Raw genomic sequence first — 19,794 nt, forward strand, 5'->3', positions numbered from 1 at the left:
GAACCTGCAAATAAAGCTATACCTTTTTCGGCTCCAACATTAGTTTGTTCATGTAATTCTAATTCACAGAAAAGCTCGTCTAATTTTAATTCAGAAAGATTTTTTGAAATTTTGTAAGCATCTACAATTGATGCCCACAAACTATTACGTGGAAAAGCATTTAATGCGTACCTTATTAAGTCTATATTTTCCATCTGGTGGCCTATCGCATGAAGCCCGTTAAGGATGTCCTTGACTCTTGCGTGGAGTTGATTCGTCGTTTCACCTTCCTGCATTTTTATATTAAAAATTTTATTTAAAAGCAGGTCTCGTTTTGTTACCTTGGCGTCGCTCGTTCCCTCGTGCAGTTCGATCAACTTGTCCCATAGCTCTTTAGCGTTTTTGTGTGGACCGACTCTGTTCAGTTCTTCTCTTGTCAATCTGCACTGTAGAGTGTTGATCGCTTTATTTTCTGTTGATGCCTTTTTCTTCAGGTCTGCTGTCCAGTCTTCAGGATCCACTAGATTCCCAGAGTTGTCCACTGGAATTTTGTAGGGTCTCGTAATGCTCATCCACTGGTCGAAGTCTGTTTTGAGGTAAACCTCCATCCGCTTTTTCCAGTACGGAAAATCGTCCCCATTGAAGAGTGGAGGTCGTACTGTGCTGAATCCTTCTGTCTGAGACATTTTAGTCCTGCGCAAAAGAGAAGAAAAAAAAAATCCCAAGACTTGGTCTTGGATTAGTAGTGCGGGAAAAGAAAAAAAATAGTAGTAAAAATCTAGATTCGTGTTGCATTAATTTAGATTAATTAAGAAGAAATAGTAAAGATACACCAGTTTTAGAATTAAACGTTGAACTGAAAAAAAATTTCACCCCCTGTCTGATTGGTGGTTGCACCAAATCAGAGCGGTACCTGCTCTGATACCACTTGTAGGACTGTTAGATTCGATAGAGGGGGGGTGAATATCGATTCGAAAAACAAGAGTATAAATACGCAGCGGAAAAGTAAATGAACACAGTTGTTTTTTACTTCGTTCGGAGCCTGTGACGACTCCTACTCGAAGGCCCGTGGTCCTTGACCACTTTCGTTGGGCAATCACTAGCAATTCGAATATAGTTACAAGATGAACACAGAAAATGCTAATGAAACAAAGTAATACCGACAAAGAAGTAAACTAAAAACTGAATGAGCACTTTGTCGGAGCTTTATCAGCGTCGCAGGAACGTAGAGCAGTAAAACCAGCAGTAGAAGAGTTCTCATATTGATTGCATTTTTGAAGCTCCTGCCTGGGGCTTCTTTTATATGTTGCTCCGGGTGCCTGGAATGTGACGTAGCTGCTCAAACCGTGATGCTCCACGTGGCGACGACTGGTTGGATATAATTTGCCTTCCGGGCGCCCGGACCACCTTGTTCCAGAAAACTCCCTTTTCCTGCAAAACAAAGTTAGTCCGAGGCAATATATACCCTGCAACATAGATTATTAGCACATTTATAATAGTATGAATTAGCACAAGTTAGTATGACTTAGATTTCGTCTTTCCGAGACCGGAATCTAGTCACGATCTCGACTTAGATATCTGAAATGGATCTAAGCCGGATCGACGCCTAATGTTCCCTTCCCGGGAACGCGTCCTCGCAGTCACTCCCCTCCAGTGACTTACCTCACTTACCTGCCAGACGTCCGGTCAGCCCGTCGACCCGTCGACCCGTCTGGACTTCTCGCCAAGCGTCCGGTCAGCCCGTCGACCCGCTTGGACTTCTCGCCTAGCGTCCGGTCAGCCCGTCGACCCGCTTGGACTTCTCGCCAGCTATCCGGTTAGCCCGTCGACCTAGCTGGACTTCGTGCCAGACATCTGGTCAGCCCGTCGACCCGTCTGGACTTCTCCTGCACACTCGATCAAAGTGTCAGACAACAACAAAACTAACTTAACATATTTATCATTCATCAAAACTTAGGTTAGACCGTTAGTGCTACCCGCACCAACAATATATTCTCTAAAATTGTTGTTGATTGAGAGCACTATATTTGCACCAAAATAGTAAGCATGCAATAAACAGGTAAATAAAAGAGTAAGGTCCAGAAATTGTTATCTCCTCCGGTTGAAACGTTGGCGTGCCGACTGTCTTTAGAGAATATATTGCCGCCCACAGTGCTGAGGCTCTCCGGCAATATTCTCCCAAGATCCGACAACCACTCGCGTTGTCTGTAGGTGCACTCCAAGACGAACGTCGCACTTGGACTCAACCTCAGATCGCGGAACACAACCTTAGGACAAGGAAAACTAAACTCTCGGAAAAGGGAAAGAAGGCAGCACCACACAGTGAGCGAAGAAGAGTGAAACAGACTGCTTGAGAGCGCAGGTTTTATTCACTTCGAAACGAAGCACTGCTTTGCAGTGAACCGAAGCACTGCTTTGCCAGCGAATGCGAACCAAAGTGTGTGTCGGTTCCCTCTCACGCGGGACAGAACCAAACCTCGCCAGCGAACCAAAGCGTGCGTCGGTTTGGGACAGAACCAAACCAAAGACTGGCAAAAACAAACCAGGCCGCCGGCAAGCGTGAGGCCCACGAGCTGGGAATTTGCACCCCCCTCCTGATTTGGGCTCGGCCCGCGCATGCGTGTAGGTCCCCTTAACTTTGCTAAGCAAGAATGGAAGGGCTCCATATATAAGGTCTTCCAACCTTCTTAGCTTAGCAATGTGAGACTAAATGCATACATATATGCATTACCATAACAACAACAAAAACCAAGGAAAATAGTTTGAATTAAAAACTCAACATATGTCTCTTCTAACTGTCTCCCTTTTTGGATGCCCTTTGCCATATTTCCATCATTGCTTCATTGCCCTCTGTTTCGTTTGTTGTGTGAGATGTAGGAAGCAGATATTTGTTGGATTCTTACTCCTTGGTGTCCTTGTTCACAAACTGCATCTAGGAATGCGCGATACTAGAGGACTCTCAGTCTTGTCCACCTCTTAAGAACTAATCATATCGATAAGTTCTGTTCTTTTCTCTCACATGCTTGTAGATTATTTATCTAATCATTCATGAAAATATAACCCAAATTTCAAATAAGTTGATACTTTCTGTCTTTAGGTTTTATTGCCATATACTTTCTCAAGGAAGGTGTATTGTATTGGTCACTCCAAATTATTTTTATGGCGGTAAGATCAGCTTGGAAACTCTAGTAGATTATGTTGAAAGTCAAGGCTACTAGTGAATATTCATTACTCCACATGATATCAGGTAACAATCTTGTTTCAGGATTTTTGTCTTTATGACATAAAGGTTTTAGGCACACTGGATGGATCCTTGGTGTCACCCAAACACCTTGTCTTACATTTAAATGATTAGTATAAATAACTAGCCCATGAAGTTAGACATCACTACCAGAGTTCTCAAGATTGTTATGCTTTCCTGGAGAAAGGGTCAGGAAACAGCAAATGGCAGCACTCGCGGTTAGTTTTTGCATTACGAAGTTTTGATTTCCCAGATCGATTTTATTTTGTTTGTACAATGCTGTCAAATTTGTCGACTGTATAGTAGGTATCTCACAGAGATTGCAGCAGCTTCATCGTGAGGTTAAACAATAAAATCCCCCAGTATTTTGCTGACCTGGGAACACATTCTTAACTTAACCAGAACCGGTATTTGAGTATGCATGGGTAGATTTTTCAATTGGCTTGTTGATTGAGCAATTGTTTATATTATTTTTCGTTCAATATAGGGCGTCCTATGTTGAATCCCGTACACAATGGTATCTTATTCACATTATCATTTCTCTTATTTTTCCCGTCTTAATAACTTAACTATCACAGTCGTTGCAGTTATGATATTGTAGTTGTTAAAACATTAAAAAAAAATTAAGACAAATTATTTGGATCCTTCGAAATAAAATTTAAACGATATTTTTTTTACTTGTAATCAATTATAGATCTTTGAATTCATTTTGATTTAATATTTATGAGTGTTTTATGGTATAACTAAGTTAAAAGTTATCTTTCAAAGTTTAGGATTTGATGTTCGATTGCTATGAATAATGTTTTAAAAAAATTATATCGTAATCATTATGAAATCGTAATTGTTATAATAGGTCCAATTTAGATGAGTGCCATTATAATAATTTGAATAGTATTAAGGATAATTATGATATTTTATCGGTGCACCTTTTAATTAAAAAATGACAGTATTTGATAAAAATAACAAAGAATGGCATTTTGATTTTTGTCATAACAAAGAATGGCATTTTGATTTTTGTCTTTCAATCTATCCCCATTTTGTATTTGGTATTGTGAATAACCTGACAATTGTAACTTTCCTTTTGTCAAATTTAAATCTTTTTTGCGGCATCTTTGGAAGGAGAACTGCTTTTCCCACCCCCTAATCCTTACCCCTCTTGGTCCCACATTTATTTTTTTACCTTTATACCCTTATGCTTATTCTCTCATTCACGTTGTGTTTTTTTTTTATTTTTTTTATTTTTTTAAGTTTTGTTTTTTTATTGATTTTATTTTTTTATCAGTTTTTTTAAATTTTTTTATCAGTTTTATTCTTTTTTGAATAATTTTTATTATATATTTGTAATCTTTTATTTAAGGGTAGATAATTTAAATGGAGGAAAGGTTCTTATTTATGTCAAGGGTTGAATGAGATAATTTAAAAGGGCATGAGTGTTTTGGCATGTGTCAAGAATTGGAGCTTGGGTAATTTAAATAGAGTAAGAAGTTCTGATATGTGTCAAGAGATAGAAGGAGAGTAATTTAAAAGGAGGAGAGGTTCTGACATGTGTCAAGGGTTGGAAAAGGGTAATTTAAAAGAATAGGGATGTTTTGACATGTGTCAAGGGTTGGAGAATGGATAATTTAAAGAGAGAGAATATTCTAATCTATGTCAAGAGTTGAAGATGGGTAATTTAAAAGGGAGGGTGTTTTGTCAAATGTCAAGGATTGAATGGTCGGTAATTTAAGGAGAGAGAGGTTCTGACATGTGTTGTAAAATGTTAGAGGTGGGTAATTTAAAGAGAGGAGAGGTTTTAGCATATATCAAGAATTAGATGGGGTAATTTTAATGTCAAATTAGAAAAGTAATTTAAAGGAAAAGAGAGATTCTGACGTATATTAAAAATTATATAAAATAAAAAAATTTGATAAAAAAAGTAATAAATAAAATTGATTAGAAAATAAAACTAAATAAAAATTAAATAAAATTGAAAAAAATACAAGTATAAAATAAAAAATAATAATAAATTGATTAAAAAATAAAATTAAATAGAAATTAAATAAAATTGAAAAAAATATAAGTATAAAATAAAAAAAATTGATGAAAAAAATAATAAATAAAATTGATTAGAAAATAAAAATAAATAAAAATTAAATAAAATTGGAAAAAATACAAGTATAAAATAAAAAATTGATTAAAAATTAAATTAAATAAAATTGGAAAAAAATATAAGTATAAAATAAAAAATTTTGATGAAAAAAATAATAAACAAAATTGTTAAAAAATAAAACTAAATAAAAATTAAATACAAATAAAAAATACAAATAAAGTAATTAGGGGTATAAAAGTCATTTGCATATAAGATAAAACCTGAAAAGGGGAGGGGGGCGGTGTCAGATAGGGGGGAGAAGCAATTTACCTTTGGAAGTATAGGAAACAAAACACGCCATCCGTGGTTTTGCTTTTGCATAGACAGTATGTGGTGGGGTCCACGTGTCCCCATCCAGCGCACGCTGCAATACTGCATTCAGAAGGGCAACACTGCATTCAGAAGGGAGCGCGAGGGGTCGGGGTCTTCTATCATTTGAAATCGCTAAAACAAACGGCTCTCTCGGTGGGGCCCATTTTCAGCTCCGATTTTTTAACTCTTCATTCTTGGGGAAAAATAATGATTAGATATATTTTGCATAAACCTGATTTTTTTTTTTTTGCATGATAATTGGATTTTGATAAATCAAACGAACTGAATGGTGCTACGTTACTTCAACTATCATTTTGGCATATGCATTATTATTTAAAGAAAAAAAATTAATCAGCTAAATTTGGCGGTGTGTACCAAATTTGAAAACGGCTGTTTCACTGTTATTTTTATAGGAGGAAATTAGAACGGTGGGCTAACCCTGTTCGTAACATGGGTTGTGTCTTCCGTTTGGGATTCCAAATTTGGAACGGGAGTGAATAAAAGAAGCTCTGGCTTACACAGGGATAAGAACGATAAAGGCGAACTCTCTCCTTCCCCCCACCGCGTCGGCTCTGCTTCTCGTCGGAAACCCTAGATGATCCACCGCCTTCCATCCTGGACGGGCCTCTGGTTCGCTTCCGCCACAGCAGCCTCAACTAAAAGGCCTCTCCACCATGCGCTCTTCGACATGCGGCTCGGCGATCAAACCCAAACCCTAACGAAAACGCCGACTCTACCCTGCGATGGAGCCGGAGATCTCACTCTGCTGCTCTCGGACGAACTTCTTCTCCGCGTTCTCGCCGCTGTCCCTGACTCCCTTCGCCTCCCCGCCTCCCTCGTTTGCAAGCGATGGCTCCGCCTTGTCGGCCGCCTTCGCCGTTCGCTCACCCTACTCGAGTGGTCCTTCCTCAACACCGGCCGCCTCCCCCTCCGCTTTCCGGACCTCACCGACCTCGACCTCGTCCCCGCATCCTTCGCCTCGCCTTCGGGGTCCGCTGCCGGCGCGCCGCTGCTCACCAGCGGCCCCGTCTCCGTTGTCGTAGATACCCACGCCGACCCTCCCATCGGCGACTGCCGCTTCCTCGATCCGGATGCGATAGATCGCTGCCTCGAGATCGTCGCCCGTGAATGCCCCGGGCTCCGCAAGCTGTCCCTCGTCGCTGTTGCCTCCGAAACCGGGCTCATGGCGGTCGCTGGTGGATGCGAAACGCTGCAGGAGCTGGAGCTTCACCGGTGCTCCGACCTAGCCCTCCGCCCCATTTCCGTATTCGCTAATCTCCAAATCCTGAAGCTGGTGGGATCCGTCGAGGGGCTCTATCGCGGGCCCGGTGTCACCGACATTGGGCTCACGATACTTGGCCACGGCTGCAAGCGTCTGGTGAAGCTCGAGCTCAGTGGGTGCGAGGGAAGTTACGACGGCATCTCTGCCATCGGGCGTTGCTGTTTGATGCTCGAGGAACTGACGATCGCCGACCACCGGATGGACGCCGGGTGGATGACTGCGTTGTCCTTCTGTGCGAACCTAAAGACGCTGAGACTTCAGAATTGCAGGAGCATAGACACTGATCCGGGGCCATTGGAGCACCTAGGAGCTTGCCCGGCCATGGAGACACTGCAAATTCAGCGGTGCCAGCTGCGGGATAGAAGAAGCTTGCAAGCGCTGTTCGTGGTGTGCGAGACGATTAGGGATCTTGTGCTTGAAGATTGTTGGGGACTGGAGAATGACTTGTTCAGTCTCGCGAGCATATGCAGGTATGCGTGCTTCTCACAAATTTCCTCCCGTTTTCCCATTGCACGTGCTTTGTTATCTGGTATATATCGATAGTAATCGCCATTTTTTTTTTGTTTATTTGGTCTGTTTGTGTCTAGTCTCGTGTAGCAGTGCGTGGAATGACAATGATACTTTTAAGGGGTTTGAGTCTGTTCTTTTTGATGATCAATGGCCATTTTTAAATGATGACTCAATCCAGTCCATTCCATCCATTCCCTATTTTAAGAAGTGGAAAACTTCAATTCCCGTTTATTAAATTCCACATTTACTAAACGTGATACTTGTTAATAAGTCACTTTAAAAATAGACAAATAATATGAGTGACACAGGTAAACTAGTGGATCAATTGGATCGATCTGATAGTCAGGCAGATTGATCATGTTGGGTTGTGGTATGTGTGCTGATTGTTCTGGGATGGACCAAGTTGATCGATCATGCTGGGCACTCGGACCTGTTGTGTCGATCAAGTGGATCAAGTGGACCAATTGGACCAGACATGTCAATTGAGCTAGTAGTGTTGGTAAGCGAGTAAACTGATTGGGGTAATTAGATATAGTGAACTTGATAGATTGGATGTGTTGAGTGGACCTATCAAACTGATCATCATGTTGGCTGAATCAACCAAGAATGTTGGATCCATCCTTCATCCCTTGCTTGCCTTTGCTTTCAATCCATCCTTCAACTTATCTCCCTGGCTTCCAATCTATCATTCATCTCTTAAAGGAAACAGAGAGAAAAAGGAATATATATATATATATATATATATATAAGTTACTCTGCACACCCTTACCCTGTATACTCCTTTGCGATCCTCACATGTCCGGATGTTCGTCCGGCCACTTGGATCCTCAAAAGTGAATCGGAGTGCCTGGGCAGGGCATTCGGGCGCTCGGATATGTGAGGGTTGCTTAGGAGTGTGCAGAGTAAGGGTGTGTAAGGTACAAGGTATCATCTCTCTCTCTCTCTCTCTCTCTATATATATATATATATAACTTGGGCCTTGTTTCCTCATATATCAAAAATACTAAGAGGTGTAGAAGAACAATAACAAGAAAATTATTTAGAAGTGTCTCATTGAACAGAATGTAAATAGGATGATTTTTTTATATATATAATCAAAATGTAAAATAGATTATCACCAAGTTTGAGTTGGTAAGTTACAAAGGGTGGATGGTTAAATTTATCCCTTTTGAATATCCATATTCCCTTTTGCCACCAAATGGCTTCTGTATCTATTGACTAGTTATTAAAGTTGAATTAAATGACCATTTATCACAATAATTCTGGAAAAATTTATTTCTAATTGCTTTTTCAAATGGATCTTAAAGCTTAAAATCTTCAAAATGCACCATCAAGATTTGAAAAGTCTTGCATTATGCCTTCTAATCATCAACACTTGAATGATAGCATGGCAATTTTCAGCCTTGTGGAGTAAGATCACATTATTTTGAGATCATCATTCTGTTATCAGTACTCTAGGAAATATTTTGACAATCAGAAAACTTTGGGTGCATTTCAGGAAAACAAGAAAACATTAAAAGGTACAATGATTTCTCCCTAAAGCATAGGTGTTAGGAAAATGACCAATCAATATAAATATATTGTTAACAGTTGTTTTGAGTTGTTACGCATGAGAACAAATCATGCATTTATAATCTTCACAAAATAATGAGTCTATTTCAAGTGACCTGCATTCCAACACTGCATCTTTATGTGTTGCTTCTAGGGTTGCTTATTGTTGTGTTATTTTTAACTGATCTCACCTCATGTGATCTGAAAATTCAGTAAAACCAATTCCCAATTCCAATCTCAATTAGATAACCTTGTGTGAACCAAATTAACCTCAGTGCAACAACACTGATGCTGCATCTAGGAATAAGCTAACATGTTCATTTTCTCACAGCATACTCTTTCCTTGCACATTCCCTCGACACAGTTTACTGGTATCTCCTTGCGGTTTAGTGGATGCTTACTTTGTTCCCCTTTTTTCATGCATAGGAGGGTGATGTGTCTCTCCTTGAAAGGATGCTCACGAGTAACGACTGCAGGATTGGAACAAATAGTTCTGTCCTGTATAGATTTGCAGAGACTAACAGTTGTCTCATGCAATAAAATCAAGGACAGTGAAGTATCTCCTGCTCTATCAAGCCGTTTCTTATATCTCAAAGAGTTGAAGTGGCGTCCAGATTCAAAGTCTGTCCTGGCTATGAGCCTCATGGGGATGCGTCTTGGAAGGAAGGGTGGGAGATTCTTCAGAAGGGTGAGAATGAAGCTGTTATTGTATTAGACACCGCAATTCCCTCTTCTCACATCTAAGGAATAACAATCTAGCTCTTGTTTCCTTTCAGCGAACGCTATGGGTTCAACACCGACTAAAGGAGAATGAGGACGAACTGTGAAAAAGTATGTGTTACCCATAGGATGTACATGATGAAAAAAAACAAGGATCTGCCATACGGTGACAGATTGAAACACTCATGGATGCAACATTAGGGAATTTCGGTTGCTCGTCCGTATGGTTTCTTAATTCAAATGGTAAAACTTTTTGGGTGAGACACTACGAAGTGGCACATGTAATGAGGGTATATTACAATTTACTGACTCATAGAGCCATTTTTTCCAGTTAGCCCACACTTGGCAGAAAGCTGTCGGCTTATGTTATGCCACTATTACACATGGTTTCGAATGGTGGAAGTTCTGTTTTCTCACCTTTCATAATGATCTCTGCCAATTTCCCTGGGCAATTCGAACTGCTCTTTGTTTTTCCCTAGAATTCTGAAATCGGATTGAATGCCGTAGCAAGATTTTATAGCCAGCTGGAATTTTAGTTAAATTTGGTGAAATTACCAACCGTATGATTTGTTTTGTTCTTTTGCAACGAAAGATCAACTTTACAAGCACAGTTTGCCTTTTCCCGTTTTGGTTTTTTTTCTCTCCTTTACATTTTGTTCGGTTCGTAAACAATTCTATTCACCCTTTTTTTTTTTTTTCAAAAAAACGATGCTAAAATGTATATTTATCAACATTTTATCGGGAATTAATCTCAAGACTTGAGTAAACACCATGTATCAACTCGCGGGGACTTGATAAGGAAAATAAAGAATCACGTATTATAGACGGAACATGCTTATCAGAGTCGTTGACTAAATTTATCTAAGATGGATGGACGTGACAATGTCTTTTATGGTGTGCATATAATCTGAGAGATGAACTATGCAATACGATGAATCATATGACCCCATGTAATCACTGATAGCTCCTCGCATTTTTGTTGTTGAAAGGACTAGAAAGGAGGAATTATCGTTACCTGATTGAGAGAAATAAGTCAAAAATGAAACTGAGATTTGTTATTGAGCATAATAACGATGCATAGTATCTGTTTTTTAGAGGGCAGTACGATGATATACACTATAGTAATAGTAGAGGCGGGACACTAGTATCTTCATCGTCTCAGCCCATTGCTTACTAATTGGGCATGATGATGATGAGCTTGGCTCATTATGGAATTCTTATTTACAGAGAGGTTCAAGGATGAATCCCCTTTGTTCTTCGAGTTCCTTGCCAACAGTCTGATTGATGTGTGACCTTCATCGTCATCATCAATCTATTGTTGAAATTTATTATTTATATTTGGTGGACTAATTTATAAGTTGAATATGTGAATACAATTTGAACATTTTAAAATGATCTAACTTATATTGATTATATTTTAGATTATTGAATACTAATTCAAGATGCAGAACCTCTTAGCCCAATTTATTATCATCTATAAACTGATAACGGATTGAATTCTTATGTAAAAAGAAAGGTCCTAAGAGTTTAGGGCAATCTTGACAAAACACTTAGTTCCCCATTAATATAAGTTTTTTGACACCGTCAACCCTAGCACCTAAGAAAGATCTTCTCCATTTACTTCCACTTTTTCTTCCTTATGATCTTCTAGAAGACAGTAAGTAAAACTTTAATTAATTTTTTTTTAAAAAAACTTATTTTAAAAATTAATTTAATTTTTTTTAAAAATTTATTTTAAAAATAGTTTTTAAAAAATCTTTTATTTTTTTTAAAAAATAATTTAAAAAATATTTTTAAAAAATTCTTTTAAAAATCCTTTTAAAAAACTATTTAAAAAATTCTTTTAAAAATAAAAAAATAAAAAAATATTTAAACTAAATTTAAAATTAATCAATTTTAAACTCAATTAAAAATTAATCAATTTCAATAATTAATCCAATAATTATTTTACTCCAAAAATTAATTTAATTTTAAGTTAACTATATATTAATCCAAAAATAATTGAAACTTCTTTATTAATCCAAATTTAATTATATTCACTTAATTCAAACCTAAGTTTAAACCCTAATTAAATAAGAAATTAAGACTAATTAAAAACGTAAAACTTTAATTAGAAAGTTTAATTAAAATTTACTTAAATCTTAAATTAAAACTTAAACTAGAAACTTTAATTAAATCCCAAATTTAAATTTAATTACACTTCAATCAAAACTTAAAATTGATTTAAATTAAAAATTAAATTAGACTAAATTACCTTAATACTAATTAATAAGTTAATTAATCTGAAATTCAACAATTAACTCAATCTTAACTTAAGAGCACCTGCATTGGTGCGTTCATGGACTGTTATAACGTTCAATGAACGTTAAAACTAGTGTAGCACAAGAATTAATTGGGTTGGGCCCACACAAAGGCATGAACGCGTTCAATGTTTTTTTTTTTTTTTTAATACCTATGGCCCACCACAAGCATTTTAGAGAGAGGAAATAACGTTGAGGAAAATAAAAAAAATCCCTATGGCCCACCACAAACTTATTATCTCTATGGCACACCATAAACTTATTCTACAATATATATAATCTATTAAAAAAATTTAAAAAATCAATTAGACGTTGGGAAACAACGGCAACGCAACGGATAGTTTTTTATTTTCAACGGCTATTTCAAATTTCAACGGATAATTTTTTTAAAAAATATAAAATTTCATCTATAAATACTCATCACCTTATTTCAATCTTTCAACACCTAAATCCTTCTAAAATTCTTCTCTTATTTTCCTCCGAAATGGATGAAAATAATCGAGAATTTTTTAGAAATTTTGTGAATTACCAAAATTTGCCAGAAAAAAATCCTTCTCCTCAAAATTCACAAATTCCACCAAATTACCCATTTTTTCCATATCCATCAAATTATCCACATAATCCATATCCACCAAATCCATACGGTTCATATCCACCAAATTATCCGTATAATCCATATCCACAAAATTATCCATCTATTCCACATGCAACCGGTATGCCTTTTACATCTCCGACGGAAAATGAGTCGTTTAGTCCGACTTTTGTTCCAGAGACTCAACTGTCTGACCGTGAATCCTCAATTGAGCTCGTAAATTTGGAGAAGGTGGATTCCGACACTGCAGGTAGAAGAAAGCGGTCAACATGGAGTAAGGTTGAAGATGAGGTTTTAGCAAGATCGTTTGTTACTATCAGTGATGATCCAATCATCGACAATGATCAGAAGGTGGATGCTTTTTGGGGACGTATTGCAAGCTACTACAATGAGAATCATCCTCCAGGTACACCCAATAGAATTGCTAGTGTCATACGATCGCACTGGCACAATACCATACAAAAAAAGGTATATCGCTTCAACGCAAATTACAATAGTGTTTATAGTGTGTATCGTAGCGGCCACAGTGATGAGGACATATTACGGCTTGCATATGAAAAGTATCGCGAGGAAAATAATGGCATTGCATTTAATCTCGAGCATGTATGGAAAATCATAAAAGATCGTCCAAGCTTTACTCCACAGTCCGTTGATCACCTTGTTGGCACGAAGAAGGCAAGGACCTCGGAGTCGGAGCAAGCAATACCTCATCTAACCAAGATGCGAGTCTACATGTAGACCTAGATGAAGAAGAAACTCGTCCAATGGGTTAGCATGTAGACCTAAATGAAGAAGAAACTCATCCAATGGGTCAGAAGGCAGCAAAAAGAAAGGGGAAAGGCAAAATGAAATCAGACATTGAAGGTATGACAACAAATTTGGACAATATGTTTGCAAAGTTTACTGAGTATATAAGCATAAAAATGGCTGAAGTTGAAATGAAAAAACAACAATTCAAAGTTGAGGAGATGAAAGCAAACGCTGCCGAGATGAAAGCAAAAGCTGCCTTAGCCAAAGTTCAATTAAAAGAATATGCAATCCTTTCAAAGGACACTTCGCAAATGACAGAGGAGCAATTAAACATCCATGAACATCTATGCCAAGAGATTAAGGGGAGATGGAATATGTAATTTTCATTTATTGTAATGTTCAATTATTGTATTTTCAATTAAGGTAATTTTCGATTATTGTACTTTTCAATTAATGTAACTTTCAATTATTGTACTGATCACTAAGTCTAATTTTTTATTATTGCAATTTTCAATGAACCAAATATTTTAGTCATCCATGAATAAATAAATAAATTGGGTGACCCACCCAAACAAGTATCCGTTGAATATTTTTTTAATTAATTAATTAATGAGAATTATTTTAGTAAGATAGCCGTTGGAATATGTGTACAATTAGATTAATAGAAAATAGCCGTTGGAATATATCCGTTGACAAGAAAAAAATAAATAGACACCTTATGCTCTACAATTCTTATTCTAAATATAGACTTGCATTAGTTTCCTCCAAAATGTCTCAATCTTCAAGTAGCACCAGCTCTGACTCGACAAGTGAAAACGAAGTCCAAGTTGAAGTTGGCGACGAAGGTTATGATCCGGGGAATGAGCTAATTTCATTGATACTTCAACAAAGTCAACAAATAGTTGAAGCATATCAAAGTAATAACGAGATGCGGCGAAGAAGAAGGTTCATCCAAAGAAATCGTGAAGCCGGACATGTGAGGCTCTTCAATGATTATTTCTCCACAAACCCGGTGTATCCAGGTTAAATATTTCGAAGACGATTTCGCATGCGAAGAGATTTATTTTGTCGCATAGTTAATGCACTTGAAAGTCATTCTTCCTATTTTCAGCAAAGGGATGATGCTGCGAGAAGAAAAGGTTTGTCACCACTACAAAAATGTACAGCTGCGATTCGCCAATTGTCTTATGGAGTTCCAGCCAACCATCTTGATGAGTACCTACGCATGGGTGAATCAACCGCCATCAAGTGTCTGTTCAAGTTCTGTGGTTATGTGGTTGAACTATTTGGTGATCGATACTTGAGAAGACCGAATGTTGATGATGTTCAACGTCTTCTTCAAATGCATAATGAGAGACACGGCTTCCCTGGAATGTTGGGCAGCCTTGATTGCATGCATTGGGAATGGAAAAATTGTCCAGTTGCTTGGAAAGGTCAGTTTACAAGAGGTCATGGATCACCATCAATCGTGCTTGAAGCGGTCGCGTCTCAAGACTTGTGGATATGGCATGCATTCTTTGGTGTCGCAGGTTCACGTAATGATATTAATGTGTTGTACGAATCTCCCATATTCAATAACGTCTTGCAAGGAAATGCTCCGGAGATTAATTTCACGGTCAACGGGACTCAATATACAAAGGGGTATTATCTAACAGATGGAATATATCCGGAATGGGCTACTTTCGTGAAGACTTTTCCTTGTCCAGAAGATCCCAAGAGGAGGTTGTTTAAGGAAAGACAAGAGGCTGCAAGAAAAGATGTTGAACGGGCATTTGGGGTGCTCCAAGCTCGATGGGCAATTTTTAGAGGTCCAGCTCGTTATTGGTACAGAAAAAGTTAAAACATATTATGTTAACATGCATTATTTTGCACAATATGATTGTTGAAGATGAGGGGGAGCAGGTGACAAATTGGTACAACAATGATGAAGGTGATGAACCCGCACAACATATCCAAGGTTCAAATCGAGGATTTCATGATTATCTGCGGACAAATTCCGAACTACGTGACAGTCATGTGCATCACTAACTTCGTGCAGATTTAGTTGAACATATTTGGTCACAATACAACAATAATCCTTGAAAGTATTGTATTTTAAGTTTATGCAAGTGTAATTTTTTTTTATGTTGTACTCCTTCATTTCAATTTTATATTAATATTTTAATTTTAAATAAAATTATTAATATTATTATTTATTTTAATTTTAAATAAATATATTTTAATTTTACATAAATAATATATTTTAAAATAATATTATTAATTATTTTAAATAATAATTATTTAAATTGTGTAAATATAATTAAAATTATAATAAAAATAAAGATGAATGGACAGCGGATCCCACAAATAATGAAGGTGGTTGTTAAAACGAATGTGAGAGAATTGATGTGTTAATATGATGTATATGTGGCATGTGGGTCCCACACTTTTTGATGAGATGGTGGGTGTTATAACACCCACCAATGTGGATGCTCTAATACATTAATAACTAATAATTCACTTAATTTAAAATTAATTTAACTAAATCATTTAATTTGAAAATAATCTTAAACTTGACTTAAATATAACTTGAGATCAATGTTGATTCAAAATTTATGAATAATTAATTAATTCATAATTAATTAATAATTTATTTAAACAATTTTATTAATTAAACCTAATTAAAAATAAAATAATTTCTATGTTAGATAAATCATGTTAATATCTCTTTAAACATATAAGGTTATCATGTTTAAAAATCTAAAATGGTTAAGATGCTATGAAAAGTAAATTTTCAAATTTAATTCATGATTGCTTAAGTTTAAATACTTGTATATCTTTCAAAAATATACATTCTTGAAAATGATTGTTGATCAACACTTAGTGTCAAGATCCTTTAGGTCAATTATAAAATTTTAGACTCCTAGACACATAAGTATATAATCCTTATGGTTAATAAGGATTTCCTAAAAGTGTTAGGTAAGGGGGAGACATCATGGGGACTCATTTGAAAGACAAAAATGTAATCACAAAAAATATTTTTAAAAATATCCTAAAAAATTTTTTCTTCAAACTTTTGACAAAATAGCTTAAATAATTGTTTAAATCCTTATGAAAAATTCTTTTTGGAAACTTTCTATAAACGCATGCAAACATTTTGAATTATAGAATTCTCTTGAAAAATATTAAAAAAAAACATTTTGAAAATATGTTTAACCACTTTTTTTAAAGAGTTACTATGGAAATGTTGGTAGTTTTGAGAGCATGAAAACTAAAATAATACAAAGATAAAATAAAACGATGCGGTAATTATAAACTTACAATGATCTCCCGAAGTGTTGTTGAAGACGCTGGCGGTCGACGAAGAGGTTGCCGCTGTCGGAAGCACGATCACGGAGCAACCGGAAAGTGCTTCAACGTTCACGAACCAAATCCCAGCCGAATGCTCTCCCTTTACTCTCCCTCGATCTCTCGATGCTCCTGATCACCTCGCCAAAAAACTCTCCCTTACGATCTGCACTTGGACGCTTTTTATAAGAAGACTAAGGAAGACGAAGGGGAAAGGACGCCCCTTCGTCTCCCTAGCGTTTGCAGCAAACATGCGTTTACAGCAGCGAAAGGGACGAATCCTTTCGTCTGCCAAGTGTAACGCCCAACATCTCCCACTCGTCCAAGTCAATCCATATGGTCACATAGACCATGTCAGTCACATAGACTACAAGGTGATCAAGTCACGAAGACCGGAACGAAATTAGTCACAAAGACCAAATAAGTCACAAAGACTTTATGAGGATCAAGTCACGAAGACCAGAGTAAAATTTAGTCACAAAGACCAAATAAGTCACACAGACTTTATGAGAATCAAGTCACGAAGACCAGATCAGAACATCCATTCCATACAGTAGGGAAAATGGTTCGTGTGACAGCAAGCACAGTGAGCATTCAATTGCTAAAAAGATTGTCACACCTTACTTAGCTGCTCCATAGAACAAATCAGAGACATAAATGTCCATAGAACGAATCATAGACATAAATGGCTTGCCTTTACCCCAGATTAAATTATTTACATCATCATGAACATCTCTAATCCCTCATATTGACCATATGTCAAGAGCATGTTCAACACCTCCAATCAAACAAATTATTCACAATTACATTTTATGTACTGAACTAAAAATGTAACCGGTACCAGTGAATAAATGTCGCAGATGTAAATCAATCTTAATCTTCCTTTTTAGCTAGAATCCATTCATTCTAATCAGTTGCTTTCCTAGTTATGCTCCATAGACCGAATCATCCATAGCCAATAGGAAACATGCTAAAGTAGCAGACACTGATCAGAACTTCAAGTAGACAGCTAAATAGTCACTTAGGATAAAATCGAGATTAACTTATAATCTCAAGGGTCTCATATCCTAGAGAAGCAGGGATCCATTCTCCTACAACCCTTCTTGTCGCCATAGCACATGTGGTATGAATCACATGCTACGATGTTATTCTCTTTACCAAAAAGAGCGCATGTTTTTCCCAAATTTAACATCGTACAGATTTCGATCTAGACATTCCCAATGTCTAATCCTGAATTCAACATATGAATTCTAATCTGGCTTCAAGCAGATTCAGTAAATGGTGGGTGCATTTACTCCAATCATTACACAAATGATCTCATCTTGACACAAATATCAAGGTGACCTTAACTTATGGGTATGTCTCTATTCACAGCTACAAAAGCTGTCCCATAAGCAACGGTCTTACCTCTATTCGTACTTAACAAATAGAGATGATTGCCCATGTGAGTGGACCAATCCCAATCTACCAACATGCTTATCGAGACTTTTATTCGAATGTAACCAAGACATATACACTGAATAGATCATGACATTTTTCATTTATCAAAATGTCTTTACAATTGTTACATTCTTCGAAGTCCCAAAGACTTCATATGCCCATGAAATGACTCTTTAATCAATGGCTTAGTAAAAGGATTAGCAAGCATATTCCGTGTAATTAAGGATGTACTCAAGAATAACCTTTTTCTTGTCAACAATATCCCTTACAAAATTATATTTAATTTCTATATGCTTGCCTTTGCTGTGATATTTGGGATCCTTGGAAAAAGCTATCGCAGCTTGACTGTCACAGTATATAGTAACAGGACTCCCACTATCCTCAGCAATCTTCAGATGCTTTAGGAACCTTCTTAGTCAGACAGCCTCTTGCACAGCCGCTGCACAAGCCACATACTCAGCTTCCATTCTTGCTGTTCCATGAGATGGCGCCATCATTCAGCAAGAAGACATATCCAGATGTGGATTTTCTGTCATCAAGGTCCCAGCCCAATCTGCATCTGAGTAGCCACTAAGGCTCATATCTGATCATTGGAAACAGAGGTAATAATCAGCTGTTCCTTTAAGATATCTGAATATCCTCTTCATCGCTTTCCAGTGTCTCAATCCTGGGTTTGACTGGAAACGACTAACTAAGCCAACAGCATAGCTTATATCGGGACAAGTACACAACATAGTGTACATCAAACTACCAATAGCACTGGCATATGGTTTCTTCTTCATTTCGGCTATTTCCTCAGGAGTCTTGGGATACATACTTTTGCTCAAGACAGTACCTTTCGGAATAGGCGTCTGTTCAATGTTGCAATCTGACATATTGAAGTGTTGCAGCATCTTAGTGATATAAGCTTCTTGAAACAAACCCAAAAGCCTCTTTGATCGGTCTCTAACGATCTTCACTCCTAAAATGTACTCTACTTCTCCCATATCTATTATGTCAAATTGTGATGAAAGCCAACTTTTGACTTCTATCACACACTTTATGTCACTTTCAGCTATTAGCATATCATCAACATATAATGATAAAATGACAAGCTTTCCTTTTTCCTTTCTTAGGTAAACACAATGATCCTCATTGATCATTTCGAAACCATAAGATAATATTACTTCATTAAATCTTATGTTCCATTGTCTTGACACTTGCTTTAGCCCATATATAGACTTCCGAAGTCTACATACTCTTTTCTCTTGGCCTTCAGCAACATAACCTTCTGGTTGTACCATATAGATTTCTTCGTCAAGATTACCATTAAGGAAATCCGTTTTTACATCCATTTGATGTAATTCCATATCATATTGTGCTACTATAGCTAGGATGACACGTATTGACACAAACTTTACAACTGGGGAGAATGTCTCTTCAAAGTCAATACCCTCCATTTGGGTATATCCTTTTGCAACTAATCGAGCTTTGTATCGATTAATCGATCCATCTGCTTTCCTCTTTACTTTGAGAATCCACTTATTCCCAATAGCCCTTCGGCCCGGAGGAAGATTGACTAAATCCCAAACTTGATTCTTTCTCATTGACTCCATTTCTTCATCCATTGCAACTTTCCATTCTTTTCTAACTGAGCTTCTCAAAGCTTCCTCAATTGTTCGA

At 37.0% G+C, this 19,794-nt stretch overlaps 2 protein-coding genes and 1 pseudogene across 2 annotated transcripts; all 3 read left to right on the top strand.

The window, feature by feature from the left end:
* The first annotated feature begins 6,146 nt into the window (after window positions 1–6,146).
* LOC122022482 (F-box protein At5g51370-like) lies at window positions 6,147–10,139 on the top strand. Its single transcript, XM_042580503.1, has 3 exons — window positions 6,147–7,412; window positions 9,430–9,691; window positions 9,780–10,139. Exons 1-3 carry the CDS (start codon window positions 6,256–6,258, stop codon window positions 9,828–9,830), a joined length of 1,470 nt encoding a protein of 489 aa, XP_042436437.1. The 5' UTR covers window positions 6,147–6,255; the 3' UTR covers window positions 9,831–10,139.
* A 2,599-nt stretch (window positions 10,140–12,738) lies between these two features.
* LOC122023092 (glutathione S-transferase T3-like) lies at window positions 12,739–13,353 on the top strand. The gene has a single exon (XM_042581184.1). It carries the CDS (start codon window positions 12,739–12,741, stop codon window positions 13,351–13,353), a length of 615 nt encoding a protein of 204 aa, XP_042437118.1.
* A 68-nt stretch (window positions 13,354–13,421) lies between these two features.
* On the top strand, window positions 13,422–15,447 carry LOC122023093 (annotated as a pseudogene).
* The last annotated feature ends 4,347 nt before the right edge of the window (window positions 15,448–19,794 follow it).

This window comes from Zingiber officinale, chromosome 9B (assembly GCF_018446385.1).
Source record: "Zingiber officinale cultivar Zhangliang chromosome 9B, Zo_v1.1, whole genome shotgun sequence".
Lineage (NCBI taxonomy): Eukaryota > Viridiplantae > Streptophyta > Magnoliopsida > Zingiberales > Zingiberaceae > Zingiber > Zingiber officinale.

Excerpts from the sequence above, each read along its gene's own strand:
- LOC122022482 (XM_042580503.1), top strand. The coding sequence starts at position 6,256 with ATGATCCACCGCCTTCCATCCTGGACGGGCCTCTGGTTCGCTTCCGCC. Across the intron at positions 7,413-9,429 it reads AGTCTCGCGAGCATATGCAG|GAGGGTGATGTGTCTCTCCT; the intron begins GTATGCGTGCTT and ends TTTCATGCATAG. Across the intron at positions 9,692-9,779 it reads GTGGGAGATTCTTCAGAAGG|CGAACGCTATGGGTTCAACA; the intron begins GTGAGAATGAAG and ends GTTTCCTTTCAG.
- LOC122023092 (XM_042581184.1), top strand. The coding sequence starts at position 12,739 with ATGCCTTTTACATCTCCGACGGAAAATGAGTCGTTTAGTCCGACTTTT.